The sequence below is a fragment of the Electrophorus electricus genome, chromosome 19, assembly GCF_013358815.1.
Source record: "Electrophorus electricus isolate fEleEle1 chromosome 19, fEleEle1.pri, whole genome shotgun sequence".
In the NCBI taxonomy this organism is placed as follows: Eukaryota; Metazoa; Chordata; class Actinopteri; order Gymnotiformes; family Gymnotidae; genus Electrophorus; species Electrophorus electricus.
In genome coordinates, this window is record NC_049553.1 from 10,094,556 (window position 1) to 10,119,962 (window position 25,407).

Sequence of the window (25,407 nt, forward strand, 5' to 3'; positions counted from 1 at the left end):
AAATCTCTGTCCGTATGGCTACCTTTTCTTCTTTTCCAGTGACTGACCCCCTTACTCGAGCCGGACATTCCTTAGGGGACCATAATTGCATGCATGTCTCTCAGAAGTGGTGCATGTGTTTTGAATTAAGGGCCAAATGCCTCTGACTCCCAGAACCAATAAATTGTTTGCAGGCTCACACAATTAGCAGTGAAAGATTTGACGCTGTGCGTGGTCGGTTGCATATAACAGAGAAGGAGCGAGTTGGGAGGGGTGACATGCTTTCTAAAGTCTCTAAGTATGTCAAAAACAAGGCTGTTGGACTGTAAACAGCAGGGTGCCATGCAGAATGAATCCAAACATGCCTCCTCTCGTGCTCGTTACGGTGCATGGCATGAGCGGAGAGCAGCCCAAGGCATGTGCATGCAATAAGGAACATGAGGAGATGCTGGCGAGCAGTTGCACATAAACACGCTTTCACAGCATGGCTCAGGACATTCTGTCAGCACCATGTGACAGGCAGTGCCGAAACAAAGAGCTTTCCAACGGAAAAAAGAGGAAATTTACACCAACCGGAAAATGTTTAAATAGCTTCAGATCTGGTTTTTTTTTGTTTGTTTGTTTGTTTGTTTTGCAAAACCGTTCGTGGACTTTTAAGTCCATTCACACAGGACGTGACATGGTACAAGCAACAGGCTTAGAAAGATGAAAAATACAGACACGGTGCCGACCAGATGTGCCAGGGGAAGTCCAGATAGTACACTTCAGGTTTCAGCATATGGCTGCTGGTTCACAAGAAGGCCATGTGGGTGATTCAGTCAGCACCGTGCTGAGTAGAGCAGACACAAGCCCCATATGCCTTAAAGCGGTCCGTGAGTCATGCGTCCCCTCTTCCTACTCCAGGAGCCTTCCATGACTTGTCTGGACACATTTGTGGTAACAGAAAGCTACCCCGTGAAGCATGGAGGTTTTTAAAAACGGTCTACTGCTTTGGCCTACAAGAACAGTGAAACGATCTTCTTTTAAGGGCTACAACTTAGATGTCATTCACAGAATCGCTGACGATGCAGCTGTTGCATAATGTAATGTTGGTGGTTAGAACTGTGTCAAGGTGTGCACTCACCTTGGAGATGTAAGCCTTGATGCCTTCAGCCAGTTTTATGCAGGGCTCTCCAAACAGCTGGGCCAGGTCCTCGGGAATGTCCCTGTTTTTATCAAGGGCATTGAGCAATCCCAGGCATCGCAGTTCCTCGGTCACCCCTTGGCTCTTCACCTGCCAAGGGAAATAAAGTTTGGCCATATGTACCTTCCTCATGGGCCAATTGCCATGAGGGTTAAATCTCATTTACACTTGATAAACATTGATAAGCTTTTCACCTTCAACCCCCCCCAATAAAGAGATGCCTTTTCTCTCTGTCTCTACAAATGACAGTACCAACAGTGAGACACCGCACAGGCAAAATTTTCATCAAATCTCCTATAAATTTTAACAAAGAGATTGTAACAGTTGCCAGGCAGGTTAATTCCCCCAGCTAATCCTCAAAATACCAAGAGAACTCCTTAATAATGTTCTGAACAAGACCAGAGGGATGGTTAACAGGGACGCTGTCTCGGGTCAAACATCAAAACTAGGAGCCAATTTGGTCCTGACCCATTCGACAGGGAGGGAGTAATGGCGTTTGCTCTGGGGTTCGCTATTAGGAAATCCACTCAGGGTATGTTCATTTCAAAGGTCTGGAGCCAACTGGAGAAGAACCTCACTCTGACAGAGCAAATTTAAGTGACCTTGCCCCCAAGACAAGACCTCTCCACTCTCCCTCAGTCTATTCGCTTTTCTTCCCAAACCTACTTTTGCTAATCCTGAATATTTGCAAGTGATCTCTCATTAAGGAGCTCTGTCTGCAATTTGAAGCCTTGAGTCAGAAATTGCTTAGCGTCACGGTCAGCATTCGGTCTTAATGATTCTTTAACAGTCACCTCCGGAGCGTGACAGAGTGCGTGTGTGGCGTGGATTGTTGTTTCAGTAATGATGTTACAGTGTACAGCGTAAACCAAGCAACTAATGTGGGCTTTTCCCCTCAGCCAATTTGGGTACACATGCAGGAAAATGCACCAGACTGATCCGAGGTCAGTTTCGTGGTTTCTATCATGTGTTTCTATCAAGGTTTGGATTTCAGAGGGGGAGCTTACCCTTCACAGAAGAACTCTCGCCCCTGCATTGTGTGAGGCATTTTTACGGGAAATGGGGCTTTCTTTCACTCCAGCTTATACCAGCCTTGCAGTTACTTATATGGCGCTTAAGTCTGCGATTTGGATACTGGTGCTCAACCAAGCTGTAAAGTCTGTCTGGGACTTGCAGAGTTCAGTGACATCCAAGCTCTTTTTCAAGGGCCAATCTCATTCCAGCTTTGTGGCTTTCTTGTAATAGTCAAAGGTTAGGACCTGTGGTTTTCATTAGAACTGTTCTTGCTTGCTGGGCTTGTCCTCGACGCCACGCTGAAACAACTCTGAAACAACTCCTCTGGTGTTTTACTGTCTGCTTCGCTTGTGTGTCACGATTTGTACTTTGTTTCAGAGGATTTGGACTCGATGTGTTCACCTGAAGTCACACCAGAGAAAACAAGAAGACAATCTTCAAACAGTAGCCAAACTATGATCCTCCCGAAGGAGCCGCTGGCTTGTTTTATGAGGACTGATGTGACAGCACCAGTCCAAGGTGCATTTCACTGCTGTGTGACAGCAACGTCTTGCACGTTGGTGCCATCGGGCCACGCCGCCGACAGCGCTGGTGAACACTGCTACACTCAAATAAGCCCTAATCGATGCTGTCAATACTCACACATGTAAGCTGCTCCTCCGATACACAGATGAACATGATCCTTCACACAGGCTCAGCTGCAGGCAGTGGATTGACATGTAAAGCAGAAGCCTGAGCCTGGTAATAAAATCTACAGTAAAACACTGTATGGGTGGCATTAACTTGCCGGTTGTAGGGATGCGAGTGTGGGGTCCAGAAAGGGTGAGAGTGGGTTTCTGATCCCAGAGAGGCTAGCAGGAAACGGGAAACAATACTCCAGTGTTGCCCCTGGATTCTGGAGCCAGGGGGTAGAGTGGAGTGGAGCCATGACTGCTGAACTTTCTGCCTCACTCAACATTCGCTGCTTTTTTTTTTTCAGGGAAGGATTAAAAAAAGAAACCAGGCGTGTAACTTCAGTCTGTGCCAGGAGCACTCTCTCTCTCTCTCTCTCTCTCTCTCTCTCTCTCTCTCTCTCTCTCTCTCTCTCTCTCTCGCTCTCATTCTGTCTTCTTGCCTCCAACTTTCGCTGGCTCTCCATCTTTCACTCTGTCTCCCTCTGTCTTCCCCCAGATACAAGAGTTTTCCCCCCCCTAATTCTCTCCCATGCTACCAAAGGAAGAAAACCAGAGTAGCATATATCCCTCAACTCAAGGCAGACATTTATTTAAATAGCACCGTTTGTACAACTGCTGAGGCTTGGAGTGCTTTACAGCAAGTCTTACAATGAAGGGTAAATGAATAAATTTGAAACTAAATAAATAAGCGTCAGAAAGATAGCGCAGTTGAAAGCACTCTGAGTTTGGCAGGTAGGGTTGAGGAGAAGGTTACCCTCTGACTGATTCAGGAAGCATTCTCCCAGCTCTTTGTCGGGGCCCTGGAACTTTGGAAGTGAACCCCGAGGCTAGCAGGTGCCTGGACAGGCCTTAGATGACATTTCCGCTCAGGAAGCATTCTTTCTTCGCACATGGCATTTTCAGGACCCAGAAGTCTCTCACACTACACTTGTCTACTCACAAGATCTTAACCCTTAGAAACAGGCCTTGTCCTTCTTCACATGAAGAGCAAAAATATCTCAGTGGACAAAGTCTTAAACATATTTAACCACAGCATTGTTAGTAGTAATAGGAGTGACAGCATTTGGAATGTAATATTACTGGAAAGATATTTTAATTTGTATGTATTTTATGCCACTGAGACTTTGTCTGCCATACTTGCTCAGGCTTTGCATCGTTTCTCAGAAATCAGTGCATAATGGAGTTGCTGTCTGATAGGACTGTAAGGTGTGGCTAATGCGGAAGCTTCATATGGGTTCATATGGGTTTAGTTTCTGGTTGCTCAGGGGGAATTCAAAGTGCAGTCTCAGCAGTTCAATAGCACAGAAGCTCCAACCTGAGTACACAACCACAAAAAACCCTAAAACAAACAAAAAGACGATCAAGGAGCAGGGAATGCCAACGGCGAAAAATAACCTACGCTGAGTTGCTATGGAAAACCATCCTTTTTCACATAATCATCTTTGTTTTGGCTATTCACACAGACTCGTAAATCTCTGGTAAATGACTAGTGGAGATGGGCCCCATTTAGAAGAGGCATTGTAAGGCATTTTCAAAGGGCCCAGGGTCATTCAAACAGCTCTTGGTCCTGCTCTCTTCAGTTCTGCTTGACTTCAACTCTGACTCACCAAACAGAGTGCTTCCAGAATAGTAACTATGGGCTTGACAGTGGAATCGAGCTGATATCCCGGACCCGAAACCCACCAAAGATTCCTGCTCAGGCGAGACAGGAATTCCTCATGTGGTTTTTAATGAATACAAAAATCAGACTTGAAGCAGACAGCTTGGAACAATTACTGAACATATTCAAACTTGGGACACTTGGCGGGTCTGGCAGGACGGCGCATGTCCAGCCTTCCTTCCACAGCTTTGATCGAATTGAAAGAAAGAGAAAGGAAGAAGAACGGACATCGGTTCTGATGGTACAATGCCGACAGTTAAAGAGCTCTTTTCCAGAAGCATCACTTCCAGGATAAGGCAGACATTAGGGAGAGCTTCCTCCGCCGTGTCCCTGTGTGACGTCTCCACTAATGGGTCTTAATGGAGAGATAGCATCTTTTTATGAGCGGTACTGATGTAGTAAACTGTGGCCTCGTTATTGGGGCAGCATTGTTCTCTGGGACTGGATAACATGTGCCTGAACGGAGATGTTTACATGCTTCGGGACAGAACTGCTGGGAGGTCGTGCCATCCGGCTGCTTCGACTGTGCACGGACGCAGGATATTTACGCTAGTGTTGAAGACTGCTCATTACGCGGCAGCTGCGTGTGTTTGTGTGGGTGTTTGTGTGTGTGTGTGCTTATATAAACTATCGTACCCCTTTTTCCCTGCTTTTGAATTAATGGCTCTGCCTTGGTTAAGCGAGTGCGCTCTCTATAAACTACAATCTTTAATCCATGCAAACATTTTTTAAAGACTGTGTTTTTTTGCGTGTATACAATATATAAACTTTATCACTAGAGCTGTATAAACTTTATCACTAGAGCTGAAAATTTTAAATCCATTTATTAAAAACCCAAGTCATCATAAAGACATTATAACCATGTCACCAGGGCATATGGATCAATTAACAGATTGTGAGGATGAAGTAAATTGCCATCGGTAACGCTGCGTTTCAGAATGATTTGGGGTCTTTTTAGTGTTTATTTATTAATGTATGCTTTCTGTTTGCCCTCAAGAAATAATGAATAAAAAGGGACTAAAACAGTTCTAAGCTGATCTAAGTTCAATATATTCACCCATAGCTTTGGGCATGCGTTAGTGCTGCTTTTAAGTTTAAATCTTGTAAAACAGTTTGTGTCCCACTGGAAAATATCCATGGCTTCCTTGGGGCTAGCTAACATGGCGTAACACGAATCCCCAAAGAAAGCAGCCAAAAATAGCTGCATAAAGACTGTTCAAAATACAACCCAGAGTTTATACTAAGACATAGACCAGGGCTGAGGGTGGAGGAGGGGTGGAAGGAGGAAGAAAAAGCTAAAAAAAAAGCAAAAGACAGAGACAAAGGAAACAGACCAACATGAAGGGAAATAAAAACGATGGACGAAGGCTTTGTCAGAATCCTGGCAAAAGGCAAAGTCACAGGAGGGCTACATGAGGGCACTGGAAGAAGAAAGCCAAACATATACTTGCAGGGTATAACTTTACACCGAATTCTGTTAGTGGTGATGAGAGCCCCTTCAGGCCCTTATGGACCATGTGCAGTCGGGTGGGAGAGGAAGAGATGGGCACCTTGAGTGGGCACACGCTGGCATCCAGTCCGCGAGCGAAAAGGAGCCGTGCACCAGGTGCCGCGCCGCCCCGCCCCCCAGCACCAGCACGGATTCGTCACGGGCCCCGATTCGAGTGCCACGACCTAAAACAGACAGGCTGACTCAATTCAACCTCTGCTCGGGACAGCTGTAGTTCTGCAGAAACTGCTAGAACCGCCAACGCAGCAGCAGAGGCATACCCTTCCGGGACAGCCTGCCGTTCTGGCCTCACCCTGCTGCTTACAGGCTTTTAGAGGGATCTTTTCCCCCTCCTGTTCAGAAACCATCATGGCTTACCGGGTATGATGGAACCTGGTCTCAGCAAGTTCTATTATATTGACCTTATTTTCCTTCACAATATAGCACAGTTTTCCAACCCAGATTTATTTTAAAAATGGCTATTTCCAATCATTTAGAATTGTGCATGGTATTCGGTCAGGGTTTATTGACTCTCACGGGCATTTCTGCAAGTCTCTGTGGTCATAGCTACATCTGTCAAATAAGGTTAATAAGAGGTAAGGCAAGAAAATAAAAAACACTGGTGAGCAGAACATCTGAAGACATGTGAGACTGTGCTGTGTTCATCATGATGGGAAATAATGTTTTCTTAGAAAACCAGTAAAACTATCCTTTAATTGAATACCATACTGACAATGACATTGTATGACAACGCAGGTAACGGTAACCAAAACCACAAACAAACTAAACAATGAGGAGAAGAAGAATACATTACAAATCACTGAATGGCCTAAACCCAAACTGTCCTTGGCTAGGCCTGGGGGACCTTCACTCCCTAATCCTAACCACAGTGTCTATAACTAAACGCGAAAAAGTCCCGTCAAACATCCAAAAGCAGCATAGGGGCTGCAGGATCCAGAGATAGCAAAACAACTCTACGTTTCCTACGCCTTACACAGCAGTGCAACAGGTTTGAGCCTGCGGTGCAGTGCACAGATTTGCTGGAATCCCTCCTACAGTGCAATTCACAAGTCTAATGAAGTCACACTGAAACTGCCTGGAATTCCTATTTGGCAGATTCGCAGAAACAGAAGCATAAGCTGTGACTTTAATCTGCTTTCCTGGACGAGAGACGTTTTCTACTTAAAGAAGGAAGTAGTGCAATAAACTTGTGGCAGTGCCAGATAAGCCAGTAAAGAATCGTCAGGAAGCGTGAGTGATGGCGCTGAGCAGGATACCTGGAATATCTTCTTTGTCAAGACAGGGACTAGTCTGAATTTGCATAAATTAGAGAACCTATCACAAATATATGGGCTTGTCATTATTTATGTACTTAAGATCTATTAATAACTATTGTTTATTATCTATAGAAATAAAAATGAAATGTTTAAAATGAAACAAAACATTATTTTTTATTATCGTTGCGACAGGAACACACGAGTGAGTGATAGCTGATACGATTCTCGTGTTGATTGATATTTGACATGCAAAAGAACCTGCTGAGCTGATGCGCACAGAGTCTGTAAAATAAAAGCATCTTCATCCCTACATTCCGCAGCGCAAAAACAAAACACTGAATAATCTCTGTAAACGGCTGGCTACAGTGAAAATGTCAGCTACTCGCAACGCTAGTTAGTGCCTTATACAGACAGTGATTTGATTAGAAGATACGAAAACTTTTCACCAGGGTAAAAGTGTGGATAAATGTAAAACGGATAAACTCACCTGCGATAAAGACATGTTTAAGTAGACAAAGAGTCCAGTGGTCGAGGCTATCTGCAGAACGACCACCACAATAACGACCATCGCAATCCATAACTTTGACGGCGAGTCCCGGCGGTTGTTCGCCGGAACCATCATGTAAGTGGTCGACTCGCTGCTAACCGACCTGAAATAATCCTGGTTGTTCTGAGTAGCCATGGCATTCCTAGGTCGTGAGTAAAAACAAAAAAAACAAAAAACTGACAAACAAATAAAAGCGGTGTCTGTGCGGGACTGTGAACAACCTCGGTCTTCACTGTGCGTGGCGTGGGAGGGCAGTCTTCGCTTCTTGGCGAGCGACTGCACAGGGAGGCAGGGCAAGTCTGAAGCCTGCAAGACCTCACATGGGCCGAGTCAAAGTTTTTAAGATGCAGTGGGGATGCGTTAACCCCTTTTAAAGATGTGATGGGGACGTATCAACTCTTTTCGTCACATGCGCACAGAAGGCACCAGGCATCCAGAGCTCTTATATGGAAAGTACAAAGAAACATGTAAAATTGTTAATATCATATGAAATTAACCCTAACGAGACAGCTAACGGGTTCAGCTCTTTTTTATAGAGACAAAACAAATAACACACACACCTACACAAACCTGTTCACACACATACACGCTCACAGACTCAAAGGAAACGAAACCAACAACTAGGGTACATGCGTTTTGTCTTGGGTAAGTTCGATTCGTTTAATAAATAACCTTTATCTATTCCATAAAGTTTACTACACATCCCTCCACGCTCGAGATAAACTATCTCTGCTTAAACGAGGTACACGGAACCTCCTCAGTATCCTTATACGCGCACAGTAAATATCACGGCGCGACCGCCGCGTCTCTCCATCAGCCTCTGCGGTAAACAGCTGCAGAGCGAAGAAGTGCACCTTGGGTGAACTGAGTGTGTTTGCCTTATACAGATTCGGTGGAGATGAGAGACAGATGTTTCTGGCGCACGGGCTGACCCGGGCTGCGGTCAGCGGAGCTAGACCTCTCGGGGTAACGCCCTCCTCAGATCTCCGGTGTTAGCCGGGAGGAAACAGTCGACTTAAGCGCACAATTAATTGTGCACAATCATTAACACAATGGCGTTTTTGTGTTCACGTTGATCCTTTGCTGTGAAAACAACTAATTTATACAAAAACAAACAAACAAGCAAACAAAAAAACTCCAGTCTTACCAGTGAACATACTAAAAGATTTTCTATTATTTAGCAATATTTATTTCATCTTATAGATTATTTTGGACTCTTTCCATCACCTGTACAATTACTGTATCATATAAATACAACTGTTCTCTGCGTCCATCATCACCGGCCCAAATGAAGTGTATCGCAGCACCTGATTGACAGGCAGTGTGTGAAGGTGTGTGTTCACAAAGACCCATGTGGCTGGCGTGCTCTGGTGGGGGGATGCCCTGGTGCATATTCCTGGCTCTTGCAAGAGGAAAATAAATCGACGTGTTGTCGCCCTCGAGAAAAGCGGGGCTATCAGCACTGGGAGACTTTCCAGACCCCACGATCCAGTCGGGCCCGTACATCTTAGCTGTTGTAATCACCAGTCCCCTCCTCACCCCTCTCCATGTCTCTCCCTGTGGGCTCCCATCCCTGCTTGCTCCTTCTCTTTTGTGGCAGTGGAACTCCCTTGGACACTGGAACAAATCCTTCTCCAGATGCTGTAAGAGGGGCGGACTGAAACCCATTGTGTCTCCTCTGCACCGCAGCTGCGTTGTCAGCACCCTTTGTGTGCACGCGTGCACGTGTGTTGTATTGTTACGTCGAGCAGTGGTCGCCAAGAGTGGGAGAGAGTGGGAAGCAGGAGTTCACTACAGCGCATTCCTGCCACGTTAGGTATCTGTGCTCTGGGAGTATTAATGGGATGCTGTAAAAGTCTGCTTTTCCAGTCTCCAAAGCACCATACATAACAGCCCTTTCAATCACCAAGTGGGACGTGATGGTGTCGTACTCTACTTCGGCATCCCCCTTTTTCATGTTTATCCTAACCACGATTCTTCATTATGCTGATAAATGGAAGAATATTTGCTGACACAATACTGAGGATTTATTTCCAAGAATGTGTCAGTGGAGTGCTGGCCGAGGTTGCCCTTTTACCCCGATCCAAGATCAGTTTCAGCTTTTTGTTTGTTGCGGTCAAGCTCACGGTTTGCTTTGGAGGGGCTGATCCTAGAAAATCAGACTGTGAGCCAGATATGTCAGTGTGTCCTCAATTCATATTAACGTGCTAAAATGGAATTGGTTACGACTGAGTTCGAACCATCTGTATTGCATTATTTCATCATTGTTCTGTTGCTCTTTATTAGTGTTAGATGGGGGTTGTACGGGTGGCTGTGATTGGGAGAGATCTTCATCGAGTCACAACCCTCGACTCCTTTCTTCACAATTATGCGTCCACGTGGTGTTACATTAAGCTCAGTCTGTCTGCTATAATACTAGAAGTAGTCAGAGATTTGGGGTATTGGGTAGGAAAACTGTTTCTGGGTCAACTTAGCTAGAATTCTCTGCTCACTGCCTGATGCAATTCTATCATTTTTCAACTTCAGGTTTTATTGTCATTCTCTCCATATACTTTGTATATATTGCAACAAGATGCTGCTTCTTTTTTTTTGGACCAAGGTGCAACAATGATACAATACAGGACTCTCAAGTACAAATACACAATTTAACAGTGTGAGATGAGCAGAGAAGAAGCAGGACATTCAGTGAATGCAACACAATACACAGGTCATGAAGCACAAAGGTTAGTGACGGTCACACGGTCAGGGTACACTGGACACACTGGCAAATCAGCAAGATATAATAATGTTCATTTTCTAACTTGCAGATTTCAGAACAACATTCAATACTGTCTAATCTATGTGTCAGTCTTTGCTCTATCTACAACACAATAATCCGTAGCTGCAGAAAACGGTTTCAGCTTGAATGCTCTTCAGATACAAGCATTTCACGCAAAATGAATTGTAATGACATTCAGCTGTAGGCTTTTGTGATTGATGCTTTCAAACCCAGTCACTTTAAAAGGTTCTGCTACAGGATCAATTGAGCAGAATCAGCACGCAATCAAAACGCTGATTCTGTGAGGTTTAGCTCAGTTTACACACAACAGTAGATGCCCCAGGAGAGAGCCAGAACTCTTACAGTGCCCTCTGCTGGCTGCCTGTAGATCCTCATAGTACTGGAGGAGAGATCCCATCAGGTCCCCCGCTGTCCAGCCACGAAACCGGGCCCGCAAGGAAAGGCTGCAGAGCTGAGGTACAACACTTTAATTAGCACATTCCACAAGAACAAGAGTATTGTTTCAAGAAAGCAGATTTATGGGTGTCGTCCGTATTAGGATGGTGCATAAAAACATGAGAATCACTATCACCATTATAATAGCAAGATTTGACTGACAGTTAATAAAATGCCTGTATGTATTGCAGTCTTCCACTGATGAACAGGAATGTTCCATACCTGCTGCTGAACGTGACCTTCAGGGAGATGAAGTCGCAACACCGACACTCCCATGTGGGATGCTGCAACCCAGAGCAGGATGCACTGTAGCTCCTGTAGCTCATAGTGCCATGTGTCAGATAAAATGCCCTTCATCACGGTATGTTCTGAGGTCCTTGGATGAAGAGGCGATGAACTGAATCTATCTGAAATAATCTGATATCTTAGAGGAGACGCGCAAGGTTCTTGTATGGAGCACTGAAGAACTTCGTCTACGGTGCTCTCAGCAAAAGAACATTCTGCTGTCAGCGTTGCAGCTCTGCTATCATCTGTGATGTAATCACGCAATAATTCCCAGGAAACAGAGTCAAGAACTGTGATTTGATGACACTTTGTCGTATCCAGACAAGAACTGGGGTACAGATTACTCCCTACAGCACCCCCCACTGGTTCTGCTGCTGTACTCGGGGAGTATTGTAATGCACACACTCCCAGTTCAGAGAAAGACTGAGCCAGAATGTTGGTGACTAGTTTGCCAGAGAAGTCTCTCAGTACCTCCATAGCAGGGACATCTGGACTCGATCTTGGCACCAGTGCATTACCAGGCACTTGGGTCCTATTCTCTGCATCTGGCATTTGTTCTTCTGCATAGAAGCTGGGACTGTTTTCCTCTACTTTTCCATCTAGTCCCTTGCTGCCTATCACTTCTGCTATAGACATTAATAGAATTTCCTCTGCCAAGTGGTCAGCTAGGAAGTGCACATCTCTGATAGGTGTTCCTTCCTTTATATTGACACATGGCTGGGTTGTAGTGATGCAGTGGATGATATCTGCAGAGAGCCTGGCTGCATAGTCTGACAGCATGGAAATCCCAGTCTGAAACCTGCCTTCATCTCTAATCCCCTGCTCTTCCTCATCCAAGTCTCCACACTGTGCGCATGCCACTGTGAGTGAACGCATGAGCCGAACCACAAACTCTGAATTGTTTGTGGCGGTTTCGGCCATCTTGTCCTCCAGCAGGGATTCGGCCTGTTGGTCTTTAGGGGTCGGAGGAGGTGGGGAGGGCATGAACTCCTTGGCAAGTCCTCCTTTTAGCTTTCGGGTGAAACTATCCCTGCTCCTCATCATTCCTGGGAGTAGGGGAGTACTCGGGGGTGCATCGGGGTAGTCAAGCGAGCCCATTGAGGCCATACCATTCAGAGGGTGGTAGTATATGGCAGAACCAGAGGTCTGGTCTCTGGAACATGCATCGTAAATAGGCCTGTCATGGCTGTGTGTCCTGTCATGATCATCCATCTTCTTGGTGTCTACTTCCATTCCAGGCTGGCATGCAGAAGAGCAAATGCATTGCGCAGGCTCACTGTGGACTTCACTAATGGAGTCTGTTTGATCCATGTGTTTTGGCAGCATGACATTCGATAGCTCTCCCAACCTGCTGCCTGTAAGGCTGTTATGCGTGGCTATCTCTTCCAGTGCCCTGCTATAAATCTCAGATGCTAGTCTCATAGCTTGCCCTTCCTGATTACTCATGGTTAGCCTGATCACTTCGGACTGCTTGTTATCTGTTTTATCAGGCGGACACCCCATGCCATCGTCAGTGGACTGGGCACCTCTTCTCCTCAAAGCCACGTCCAGTATATCTCCACATAACATCTCAGCATAATGGTCAAGAACGTCCGCTTGTAAATGACTGGGTTCCAAAATATTCTGATCTCTGCGTTGCTTGTTGAAATTTGACCTTCTACCCCAGGCTTCATATAAGGCATCGCTATAGGCCTTTAGTGTACTGAAGACAGATGAGTGGTCGTAATCAAGTTCCGGCTGTTTCTGAATATTAATCACCACATCTTCTGAATTCTAGAACATGTAAAACCACACAATCACATGTTAACAAATAAAGTATTCATCCAGGGTATTTTTAAAAAGAGCAGGGGTCATGGTTGATAGTATGAAATTTATGGGATATTTATTGTTGCAAAATGTATAGTTTTGTTTTATTTTGTTTGTAAATATAAAAGCTTACCCCATCATTAGATGGTTCAGTATCTGTATCAGTGGCTAGCTGACAAAGTTTCAGATTACTGCACAACCACTCTTCAGTCATCATCTGTCAAAAAATAAATAAATAAAAAATAAGGAAAGAGAAAATGATACACTGATGCTACAGTGTAGCAGAAACATTCTAGTATTATTTTATACAACTTTTAAAAATATTTTATGTTATTTGATATTATTTATACAGGTTTTGACAGGTTTACCAAAAAAAAATCAAAATAGTTTATAGACTTTTTCATACTTAATACCTTTTAGTCTTCATTAGGGATAAAAAAAGAGCCTTCAATATGTTTTCTTAAATAGAAGGTGTTTTATCTCGTATGCCATATTACCAAACCAAAAAACAAACACAATGGCGCCTGATTCTAAAATTTGTGCTTGATATGTTTAACTGTATATCAGGGTGAAGATATTATTGTGAAAAGAGCAGTTTTAACCACCTAAGACATAGACCTCATTAACCTTCAACAAATTATGAAATGGCGAGCATAGAGCAGTGCCAGAAGACAGCTATTAGCTGCACTCTGAACCACAAATGATCACCGGATGAATTTGTGCAGTTGCAGGAACTGGGTCATGTGACTGACAGGAAAGACAGTGTCTGTTGATGGTGACAGAGGTTTCACTGGTTTTGATCTGAGATTGTCTAAGATAGTTCACTTTTCATTTATAAGAGTAAACTAGTAAGAAAACAGAATATGATAAGATTCTAAACTGAAGTCCAAATATACTATTCAATTTTCAATGTGTTATATTTTTTATATGGTTAAAGAAACAAACGGAACATTGTACCCACATATGTCAAAGGAACTAAGAGGTGGAGGTGAATAGGGAGTGAAGCACACTGACCTGACAAGTAGGAACTGAAGTCCCCTTATGATATTATAGTACAGTGTTCTTATGGAGCATGTACTGGACAGGAAGAGGCTCTCTTTCTGGAGCTTCTGGAAGATACTCTAACCTGATGTTCTCTTTCTGGAGCTCAAGAAAAATGTTCTAAGCTGATGTTCTATTTCTGGAGCCTCTGGGAGATGTTCTCTTTCTTTAAGTGTGTAGAACAGACTCAACTGGACCTGGCAGCTCTTGTGAGTTCATATTCCATCTGATATGAGATCAACTGCTAAACAAGGTCAGACAGATGGACAACAGTTGTCTGCTTCATCTAGAAGGTTTGTAGGGTGGATATGCACTTGCTTGTTTGTACAAACTGCTATGGTATGATTTGTTTGGCAGCGGAATGACAAAGCTGAAAACCTTCCTCCACAGGCCTTCCGCACCTTCAATGTGCCAGGGAATAACGAATGCACATGTGACTGTGCTTTTCCCAACACAAAGGCATACTCCCAAAATGCAAAAACAAACAAACAAAAAAAAAAAACCATGGTATGGGTATTAGCAACAGGGATTCTTTTCTTTCTTTCAAATTCTGTGTCTTTGTTCTTACACGCTAATGTTGTCTCAAGGGACATCATAAAAAGATAATAAGGGTGGGGGCATAAACTTGAACGATATCCACCCTTTCCTGTTGTGTCAAAATAAAGAAAAATGAACAGAATAAAGAAGGCTGTAATGGGAAAAGAATGTGGAGCACATCGGTCGGGGTGACGTTTCAAAGACAGGTTGAAGGAATGCAGATAATAAAGACTCACTGATGAAGAGATGACTGATCTAGATCACTGCAGAAGGTTGGAGGATATGTAAAATGTGTACATTCCCAGATGGTTTTTAAACATCACAAACACTATCTGAAACCAAACTTTCTGACATAATCCAATCATATAATGCAACATCTCAACAATCTGATATTAAAATAAAGGTTTGCTTTGTTCTTTCATTTCTACATGTAAGTTAAACAGATATAGTTAGTTAAAGCTTGCTGCAGTTCAGATATTTAGACTTAAGAAGTAAAAGGAGAAAGACAATAGTTGTTCATGGCAAATTAGAAACTTGCTTTGAGAAAATCTTGAATAAAAAAGCGTGTTCATACCTTCACGGATATCAGAGATCAGTCAGATGCTGCAGTAAGGCCAAGCGGAAGTGAAAACGATGGGGCTAAAGTTACTTTTATGAGCCTGAATCTACTTCCTGTGGTGTGTGTGTGTGCGCGTGTGTGTATGTGTGTGTGAGTGTGTGTATATGTGTGTGTGTGTGTGTGTGTGTGGAGACCCTACTCATACACAAACAGAACTAACAAAATGAAGGAGAGAAAGAGAAGGACAGAATGTAACTTGCAGAGTTGTGTTCTTTTGGGCCAACACAGAATATTTACAGAGGGCAGTAACTGAACCCAGCTTCAGGGGGAAATAATGGAAAGAAGAAGAAGAAGAAGAAATAAATAAATAAATACATAAATAAATACATAAATAAATACATAAATAAATAAGGGAACGGATGGCATTTATGATGACAAATGGCATATCTCAAAAACAACTGGTGGCAGTGCTCTCTAGACCTTTATAATTGGAACCTATGGGAATGTAGAAAAAGAGGGTGGGAGAGGGATATGGACTAAAACAAATAATAAATAAATATTAACTTAAGCCTGCAGCAGTAAGCAATGTTTGATGCTTCTCTCCCCTCTTTGGAACCTGTACTGCACAGTGCAGGACAGCAGCGTCCTGTGTATTACAGTGCAGGACAGTATAGAAATAAGGGGGCTAAGCCACACGGAAAAATTGCAAAAGAGAAAAAGAACCATCCACTAACACCTGCCCTAAATGCTGCATTGTTTAGTGTCGTTTTAGTTTGCTTTTAAAGAAACGTTACATTAGCATTTCTTCATCAATCATCGGGGTTCCTATGCCAATAAGATTACATTTCGGACTATTCTAAGAGACATTCAAATGACATATTTTCTCAAGTCTTCAGGAACCTTCTCGGACACAGAGACACGGTCGCACACATATCGCGACACACACTGGTTATGATTTTAGCAAAGCAGTGCAGAGCGATAGCCAATGTTGTTACAGATTGCCCAACATTTACATCTCAGACTCAAGTTGTGGTTCAGGTTTCAGGGCTGTTGAACGGCAGCTGCACCTCTCCCAGGTCCTAAAGCCCCAATACCGTATTAATTTGGAGACACGATGACTCGCTCGAATATGATAAAATGAATGTGAACTGTTGACGATTTAAACTAATAATGCATGCTTATGAGGAGAGGGAGACGGGGCTCAGTAACATTTAGGGGGCTACAGCCCTATTTGAACTTAACATGCCACGCGTGAGGACCCTGAGAATGCTGTGATTGGACAGGTTTCTGAGGATACAATAAAAAAATCTTGTGGTTATATACGTGATTATTAAATGTTTATACAAACTTAACGATTTACAAGTAAAATAATTTAAAGTGGTCCATTTGGTAAGAGACAGAGCTTTTAATAACAGCTAAGGAAATTACATTTTTTGACTCATCTTCCGTATTGAAATGCGGTCAGCATCTTTCCCCCCCTATTGGTTGCTAGGTTTTTTTTTGAAAATTCTACTATCCCCGCCCCTAACAACGGCATCTTAGACAGGCGCTCATTGGTTTACAGGTTGGCGCTCTTGACCAATAACAACACGTGCGCAGGTTTTGGGACGCGCGCTACTAACAAAACGTGAATTGGTGCAACAAATGTGCGCTTCAAGATATTTTGCAGAAGCGTAAATTGTCCGTATTTATATTAGCTCGCTGATAGAGCTGAGTTCAGTAATACGGAGGAACTGTATCAGTTCACAAGGTAAGGTAAGGTAAGATAGCATCTGCCACCTTTTGTTTTCCTGCTAGCTCACCCTAGCTGGAAGCAACCGTCTGCAGCTGCTGCTTGGTGTGGCTCGCTTTGAGCGGGCAGCTTCGTCCCGGGCTAATGAGCTGGCCGGCTGTACACTGTTTCACTGTTGCAAGACTAGCTAGCGGCATTTGTGCACGTTCGTAACAGCATATTGCTTTACGTATACGTAACTATATGAATCTAGCTAGCTAGAGATAGCTAGGTTAGGTCAGCTAACAAACCTCGGCCTTTTCAGGAAAAAAGATGCCATTTTCGAGAGGCAAAAAGCCCACGACCAGCAAGATCCCCAAACTAGGCGCCAGAAGTTCGGAGAATCAGGTAGACGCTCCTTATTCTTCCGGTTAAAGCCCGTATTTTATTGCTCGTTGTTGTGGTTTAGTGTAAAACCCGTGTGTGCTACAGGCGGACATCTCTCAGGCCAAGCGATCATCCTCTCCGCCTCAGGGAGCTCCCAGGAAGAGGACCGCGTTTATTGATATCACTAATGTGAGTGACACGCCAGCAGCTCTTGGCTAGTGTGTGCTGCATGCATGCTTTATCCTGTTCATCTGCTTGACCAGGCTGTCTCTCAGTGTTCTTTGACTCTTCAGTTTGATGGTGATGAGGAAGGTGTCAGGCGAGTAAGTGCTGAATGTGTGTGTGTGTGTGTGTGTGTGTGTGTGTGTGTGTGTGTGTGTGTGTGTGCGTGCGCGTGCACCAGTGTACAATAATATATCTTGCTTTTATTACCAAGGGTGTGTTTGAGTCGGGTGGTGGGTTAGTCTATGTCCTTTTTAACTTTCGTGACAGGAGTGCACAGTATGTATTCACTCAATTGAGATGGTTCATCCCTTGGTGAACCTGAATTTCATTGAAAAGGTGTTTTCAAATGCTATTCACCATGATGGCCTAATATCTATTTTGAGCCTGGTGTCTTCTGTTCTGGTCCTTGTTCTTTCTTGTGTGACATTTAACATAGTAAAAGCAGAGCTCACAGGTAAAGCTCAGGGTTCTTAGGCCTGCACCTAGGAAGATCTTAAGAAGTAGAACTCAACATCCTAACACACCAAGTCTCCTTGTGCTTTAGGCTCACAAGCTCGAGCTTAGCAACCCTATAAAGAAGAAAGATCTGATCAAGAAGGTGCAGAAGAAAACCTCAGTGGCTGCCAAGAATGAAGCCAACCTAAAGAAGTAAGGATTTTACAGCTAATTTGCACAACACCTAAAGGTTATGAAGTGGAGAACCTGTTTACTTTTGCTTGTTTGTCTTCCATCCCCTGTGTGAGGCAGCGACCCCTCACGTTACTGTACTAATGTAACCTAATGTCTTCTGCGTAATTACTAATGTAATCTTTCATTGGGTCCCAAGGTCTGCCTCAGTGAGTTCCGAGGACAAGCCAGTGGTGGCGGAGAGCGAAGTGTCCCTGGCGGAGAAACCAGAGGAGCCCGTTTCCGGTCCTCCCTTCCTGCCACGTCTCCTGCCACCTGAGGTAAGTCCGGAGAAAACTACTTTTGGAAGTGTGCGAAAAGCTCAGAGAGATGAAGAAATTCTAGCTTTATTTGAGAACATTTGAAACGTCAAGTTTTTTTGCATCCACAGATACCCCCAGAGTTTGACATCGACTCTGATACTTCAAATGACTGCACATACACGCCAGAATACGCCAAAGACATTTTTGACTACCTCAAGAACAGAGAAGTGTGTTGTTGTTGTTGTTGTTGTTGTTGTTGTTTTCATTTGCTCAGAGTAGCGTAGAACAGCCACGTCGTGTGTTGCATGTCTTAAACTGAACCCGTCGTTGTCCAGGAGAAACATGTCTTGCACGACTACATGGGCAGCCAGGCGGGCCTGAACCAGAACATGAGAGCTGTCTTGGTGGACTGGCTGGTGGAGGTGCAGGTGGGTGGAAGTTGCAGTGGCGGTGGAGTGTATTGGTCCACCTCCACTACGGTGGGGCAGGGCTGCGCGGGACATCGGCTGGCTGAAAACCCTCACAGAGACCACCACACTTTGGCTCTTTTGGCATTTCTGCTGTGCTGTTTTACATTCCATAAAATCCCGTTTACGGTTCAACAGATTTTGCCCTGTATTCTCAATCCCTGGCGCTCCGTCCCTCTTTCTCTCTGTAGGAGAATTTCGAGCTGAATCACGAGACGCTTTACCTAGCGGTGAAGATAACCGATCACTACCTGGCTGTGGTCCAGGCCAGCAGAGAGTCCCTCCAGCTCATTGGCTCCACGGCCATGCTTCTCGCCTGCAAGTTTGAGGTGAGGCGGCCTGCTTCAGTTTTTCTGTCACAGCGTTTGTTTTGTGCCAGGTCCTGCAAGATAAATGACAAACTATACCCACGTGCCCTTTTGGACTTCCTGTTTCAGGAGCGGCTACCCCCATGTGTTGACGACTTCCTGTACATCTGTGATGATGCGTACAAGCGCTCTCAGCTCATTGCCATGGAAATGAGCATCTTGCATGCACTCAGTTTTGACATCAACATCCCCGTGGCTTACCGCTTCCTGCGCCGCTACGCCAAGGTGAGTGCGACAGGGGAGGGTCACGGGCAGCCCCCCCGACACACAGCAGCGGGGCTTGCATGTGCGGGAGTGTTCCCTACCCTGGACGAGAAACAACATGGATCACAGTTCTTTGTTGGCACGATTTAGTTGTTTTGAGAGCATGTGGGAATGAACTCTCTTAGCATCCCTATGCAATGTAGAAAGATTGTCGTGCGCAATCATTCCATTCAGGTAAGTGCTTTGTTTATTTTTATGTTATGAATGTTATGCAGTAGCTTGCGATAATCGGCAGATGAAATTAAATACAATGAAAATGGCAAACTTTTTTTTTTTTTTCTTTTTTTTCTTCTTTTTTTTAAAATAGAAAAGTGCAGAATAGTTTTGAGATTTTGGCCCTGGCACCATGTTGGCGGAAAACCTCTAATGGAGAGCCTTCGGAGGTACGCCTGCTTCCAGTGTCTGGCTTGCATGAACATGGTGAAGTGCAGCGGGGCTTGGGCCTGTCGAGTGTGGACACTCCTGTCAGCGAGTTTTGGCTGAGCAGTTGTTGGTGTCCTGTGTGTGGGCAGTCGCTCTCTGGAGAGATGTGGCCAGGCACGCATGAGAACGGGGCGAGAGGAGGCGGGGCAGGGGTGGAGGCAGCCATGCTCCCTCACGCCTCCGCCCACGTTGCGAGCGGAGCAGGCGTGCCTGCTCCGTCCCCTGACCCTGCGTCTCCCGCGGGTGTGCGTTAAAATCCGCACAGCGGGGTTCTCTTTATTCTCGGAATAAAGCATGATCTCTCCGCTTCCTGCCGCTTCCTTGCTGAACGGGGAATGTGCAGCAGATATGGTAACTGTACAGAAGCCCCTTTTTATGGCTGAAGACGGCTTTTCTGCAGCCTTGCGCGTATTATGCGTTTTCCGTCCATGGGCGGCAGGGGGGAAGACGCGCATCTCTGTGTGCGGCAGGTTCTGAATTGTGAGTTTAACTCCCTGCTCAGAGAGGCAAGACTGCAGTGGGACTCGGATCTCAGCAGCCTGTGGGGAGGCGCAGGCCAGGCCAGACCTGCGCTAACCAGAGCAGAACAGCCTCTCCTAACCCTCCTCTGAGGGAAACCCAAGGGGGGAGTGTGGGTGGCAGGCAGGGTCCTTAATTCAGTGTGTGTTCAGGAGCGGGTGGGGCTGCGTGCACCTGTGTGTAGGCCTGTGACAGTAATATCACTGTGTGGTTGTGATTTTTTTATTTTTTTGAGCTTACTGGGAACGTTTTTGTTTGCAACAGTGGAATCTGAAATCTGTGCACTTCATGAGCTGCGTTGAGGCAGATGAACTGAGCCTGAGCAGAGAAGCATCTTTCCTGAGTCAGTGCAGGGACACACAAGGATAGACTGTGTACACCTTACTGCGGTTAGGCACCTTCTTTGATCAGCTCATTTACGAGTGTATTTCTTGCTTTCTGAAGCAAGCTGATAATGACTGTGAGCTGTCGGTATTCTGCTCTAATTCATGAACCATGCTGGTCTTTTTATAGTGGAGTCTGGCCTTTCTGTGGAGCCGGGGCGTCCTCGGCTCTAGAGAGCTGTGCTGCACTGTGCGTTGCTGTTTGACTTTGCTATGCTGCTGGCGTAGTGTTGCGGCGTGGCGTAATCAGACAAAACAGCTGCTGGAATGTTGTATTTACTGCATTATTAGGCCTATTTATTTAACAAATGGCTCCATGTTTCTTAGTTGTCACAAACTCTTAACAAAAATGGGGAATAACATTCCTTGCTTACCAAAAGTGAGGAATGACTTCTGTGCAGTTTTATTCAAAGCTCATCAGGTCCAGGCAGGATTTCTAACACACACACCCAGACAGACAGACAGACAGACGCGCACACCCACACAGGCAGGATGGCACCATGGCTGTTTTCCTTGCAGCATATTAACTTTAAATAACACAGTGAAGCACGCTAGGTAAATAAGCCCCTTCGGCCATGTTTCTCCTGTCCTCAGGGCTGCACAGCGGTTTTAAAATGGGCTATTTAAACCAAACCTGGGTGCAAAAGAGCGAGAGGTGAAATGCACGTGTCTGACAGAGCCTCCCCTCCCTGCCAATGTGCTGAATTAACTGGGGAATCGGCCGTTATAGGCGGTGCTCCAGTGCTGTTATTGACTCAGGGCAGTGTAATTATCACTCAATAATCATGTTCCGCGGTACAACTCAGAATGCAGGTGTGCACTGATTTCCTTAACTAATGTGACTAGTATCCCCACACTGCGCCCAACACCCAGCATTTGAACAGACTCGCAAGTACTGACTTTAGGTTTGTAATATACTCCCGTTAAAACAAAAGAACTCCAGAATAGTTTTTAATTGCATTAACTTGCGTAACGGTTAATCATTAGGTGAAATGTTGCGCTGCTGACAGGGGTGTGTCTGTGTTTAAATGCCGTCATGTGCGTCAGGACTGCTGTGCGTTCGTGTCCTGTGTGCAGTGTGTGAACGCTGGGATGGACACACTCACGCTGGCGCGTTTCGTGTGTGAGCTCAGCTTGATGGACATGTGCTTCGTCCCCGTGCGAGGTTCACTGCTGGCCTCTGCCTGCCTGCTGATTGCCCTGGTGACCAAGGACCTTGGAGGATGGGTGAGTGAGTGTGTCTGTGGCACCTGCCTGTTCTCCAGAAACACACACACACACTGAGAGCCATTAAAAGGCCCATAGAACACACCCACTGCAGTAAGACTATAACGCTTATGCTCCAGCCTGGCTACAGTATTCATCACTTCTCTGCGGACTGGACTTGCTGATACAGAACTGAATTAGGCTGGACCTAATAAACTCTCTTCCATTAACCACTGTGAAGCGTTTATGTATGCTAATGCCTGGCTCCCAACTCTGAGACAAACTTGCACAGCACTCTGTCATTAAATTATTAGCTTCTTAGTAACAGTTAAGACATTCAATGGTGGCAAAGTATTTTGTTGTTTTTTGAAGTTCATTGCTAAGTACAGCGTGGTCTTGTGTTAGAATTAAAGGTGAAATCACCTGGTCTGCAGTAAAAGCTCATTTTAGAAGCCTGAAAGGGTACACACACACACACACACACACACACACACACCCTGTTTGATGTCGAAATAGAAAGCCCATTTATTACACTGGCAGTTTGTTAGCGGTCTAAAATGCTTTGCCAGCTTAAGGTAACAAGACCCAAAAGCCTGGGGGAAGCAGGCGGCCCCGTTGTGCCTGACGGCCCTGGTGACGCACGCGCTGTCTCCCGTCTCCCGCCAGAGCGAATGTCTGCAGTTTCACTCGGGCTACCGTGCAGAAGACCTGGGGCCCGTCGCACGCCACCTGCACCGCATGCTGAGCAGCACGCCCGACGCCAAGCTGGCCACCATCCGCAGCAAGTACTCCCACAAGTAAGCCCCGCCCCCATCCTGAGGTTTACCGGTGCGGTGTGTTCGGATGGCTGGGACCGAGTCGGTGCGTTAGGAGAGTGCGAAGTTCACCGAGCCCCAAGGCCGTGACGTTTTCCTCCACACGCGGGTCCCTTTTGGTTTATAATTTGGCTTTCCCTGCTCCCTTCCAGATGTTTTGAAATTTGAGGTGTCTGAGCAGCGCAGCAGTTCATTCGTATTTGAACGCTCCCGGTCGACAGCTGCCGTGTCGCCTCAGATCTTCTCCCTCATGTTTAAATATCCCCTTGGTTCTCTTGGCAGGGTTTTCTTTGAAGTCGCTCTGATACCCACGCTGAGCTTGGACAAGCTGGAGACGTTTTTGAAGTGAGCCAAAGCCAAAGAATCTTATTGCTAATGTAAATATTTGTATTTAATATTGTACATCATAAAGTTTGTTGTGGTGTTTGTGGTTACAGAACGAGTGTATTTTACAGTTTATGCTTTAAAGAATTATAAATGCAGTTGAAGACAAGTTTGCAGGAAAAAAAATGGTATAATGTGTAACCTCAGCAAGATCAAATGCAAGGACATGTTACAGAAACCTCTTCTAATGCTGCAGTACATTAATGACAATTGTTTTACAATTATAAACAATGTTCTTAAAGTCTTATTTTCAATATTAAACCATGTAACCTATACATGTCTGTAAATATTGGTTATATTTGTATTAATTGTTTTACAAGTCTGTAAAATTACAATTTTTAATGCATAGCATTTAATTAAAATTAATATTTCTTAACTCTGTAGTGGTGTTTATTTGAAAATTAAAAATGAACCACACTGGTAAATAAAAGTATTTCTAGATTTCAGTTCCAGAGATTGACCACTAGAGGACAGCCTGTTTGCTAATGAAATGTTAGGCCGTTTGACCTCACTGATTATAGAGATTTACCTCAAACTTCGGCTGTAAACACTGCACTTTTGATTATGCACCTGCTGGCAGTCTCACAAACATTTACTTGTTCGTTAAGATGGAATGACTACTTCCAGCTCCTGTTGTTTGCTGGTGGACACACTCTGCCCCAGCTCCCTGCCCCGACCCTGCTAATCAGCGTTCTGCAGTCCATGATTACACGGCTCAGGAGTGCAGGGAGCCGCCACACGCCGGCCCAATCCATTATAGCCCACAGCGCGGTGCCTCCCGTTTGTACTCTGCTCTCGGATCAGTGTCGTGGCTCTTCCCCAGCAGTACGACTCGCGGTGGCCGCAGAGAGAGCTGGCCAGAGATCAGTAAAGTGGGTCCTGATTTGCCCGTCGTTACAGCTCACACACGGCTCTGGCTGCTTTGATCTCCGCAATTATATGCCTCGTTTGCGTTTGGTATTCAAACGGGCAGCTGGTTGGCGTGCACGCTGCTGACCTCTTTACTGGCTGGCAACTGGGACGTTGAATGTCGTACTACTTGCCTTGCGATGACCACGAAGCACGGCTGGAGAGAGCGAGCCTAGCTGCAAGGAGAGGTTTGTGCACTTTTGACAGCAGCACCTCATCCTGTCGTGTATTTTGCCAACAACCGTCTGATCTTAATAGCATCTGCCCTCGAGTCGGGTGACCTCTTACGCTAAATTGATTCGTTTCGTGCACTGTTCCGGTTCTCACATGATAAACCTTTGCTTGTTCTTATCTTGTCTAGAACAGCCAGTGCATACCAATCCAATTCCTGTTATTTACGCAGGGGCTCCCTGGGGTACAAATCATCTTCTTTATAATTAATGTCTATTGTACACCCATTTTAAACAGAAATCCAAAGAGAGAAGCACCGCGGGAGATAAATGGAGAGAATTCCTTTATATGACAGTGTGCTTGTGTGGAGAGGACCAGACAAACTGTTACGCGGGACTGTTTTTGTAAGAGGTTAGTTTGTAAAAGGAAAAAAAACAACCTGTTTGGATCGGTGCAACATGGTGGTATACTGAGGCTTTTGTTATACTAATGGATCTGTAATGCATGATTTGTTAGCTCCATTAGTTTGTTTAGCAGTGTAGAAGTCTCCCGTCTGTTTGATTGAGCGTGTGGTCTGCGGAGGAAGCAGTAACTTTTAGGTGATGCAACAGTCATCCATTACGCAGCGTCCATTATGGCACTGTGCGGTCTGCAGCTCCAGGGCGGTGTGGGATGCGCGGTGTGGTCATCCACTTCTCTACTCAACCTTTCTCTGGCGCTCTCATTCTGCAAGGATGGGGTCATCTGTACAGTTATCCTTGGTGGTTGGAAGAAAATGGGGAATTGCTTGCCAAGCGTGACTGCCTTGCACCTTTAGGCATACGGGCGGGGTGCATGACTGGTGTGTGTTAGGCAGGTGTTAGCACGCGTGCTTTCTCTCTAAACATAGGACAGTATCAGACTCTTGAAGTCATGTCAACTCAAGGCAATATAAAGTTTCAGACTCAAGACAACTGAAGCCGAAAGGCACTACTGTCCAGT

The 25,407-nt window shown here is 45.1% G+C and overlaps 3 protein-coding genes across 6 annotated transcripts in view; 1 reads left to right on the top strand and 2 right to left on the bottom strand.

Annotated features, from left to right (window-relative positions):
- The window catches only part of tnfsf10l (TNF superfamily member 10, like), a 17,861-nt gene extending 9,752 nt beyond the window's left edge, over positions 1–8,109 (bottom strand). Inside the window, exons 1-2 of the mRNA XM_027026463.2 lie at positions 7,764–8,109; positions 1,103–1,252 (exon numbers count right to left, since the gene is read on the bottom strand). Of these exons, the coding sequence (XP_026882264.1) occupies positions 1,103–1,252; positions 7,764–7,958 (345 nt within the window). The 5' untranslated portion in view covers positions 7,959–8,109. The remainder of the gene's footprint in view (positions 1–1,102; positions 1,253–7,763) is intronic.
- An 887-nt stretch (positions 8,110–8,996) lies between these two features.
- Positions 8,997–15,325, bottom strand: si:dkey-171c9.3. Its single transcript, XM_027026451.2, has 4 exons — positions 15,281–15,325; positions 13,262–13,345; positions 11,260–13,095; positions 8,997–11,053 (listed from the first exon to the last, which is right to left on the bottom strand). Exons 2-4 carry the CDS (start codon positions 13,343–13,345, stop codon positions 10,895–10,897), a joined length of 2,079 nt encoding a protein of 692 aa, XP_026882252.2. The 5' UTR covers positions 15,281–15,325; the 3' UTR covers positions 8,997–10,894.
- A 1,545-nt stretch (positions 15,326–16,870) lies between these two features.
- ccnb3 (cyclin B3) lies at positions 16,871–23,690 on the top strand. Of its 4 annotated transcripts, none has more exons than XM_027026453.2 (12): positions 16,871–17,025; positions 17,302–17,384; positions 17,469–17,552; positions 18,133–18,236; positions 18,415–18,535; positions 18,646–18,744; positions 18,853–18,945; positions 19,176–19,313; positions 19,422–19,577; positions 21,989–22,168; positions 22,814–22,944; positions 23,245–23,690. In XM_027026453.2, exons 2-12 carry the CDS (start codon positions 17,310–17,312, stop codon positions 23,309–23,311), a joined length of 1,248 nt encoding a protein of 415 aa, XP_026882254.2. In that variant the 5' UTR covers positions 16,871–17,025; positions 17,302–17,309; the 3' UTR covers positions 23,312–23,690. The 4 variants fall into 4 exon arrangements, with proteins under 4 accessions (XP_026882254.2, XP_026882253.2, XP_035375959.1 ...); XM_027026452.2 differs by having other exon boundaries at positions 16,871–17,020; XM_035520066.1 differs by having other exon boundaries at positions 16,871–17,015.
- The last annotated feature ends 1,717 nt before the right edge of the window (positions 23,691–25,407 follow it).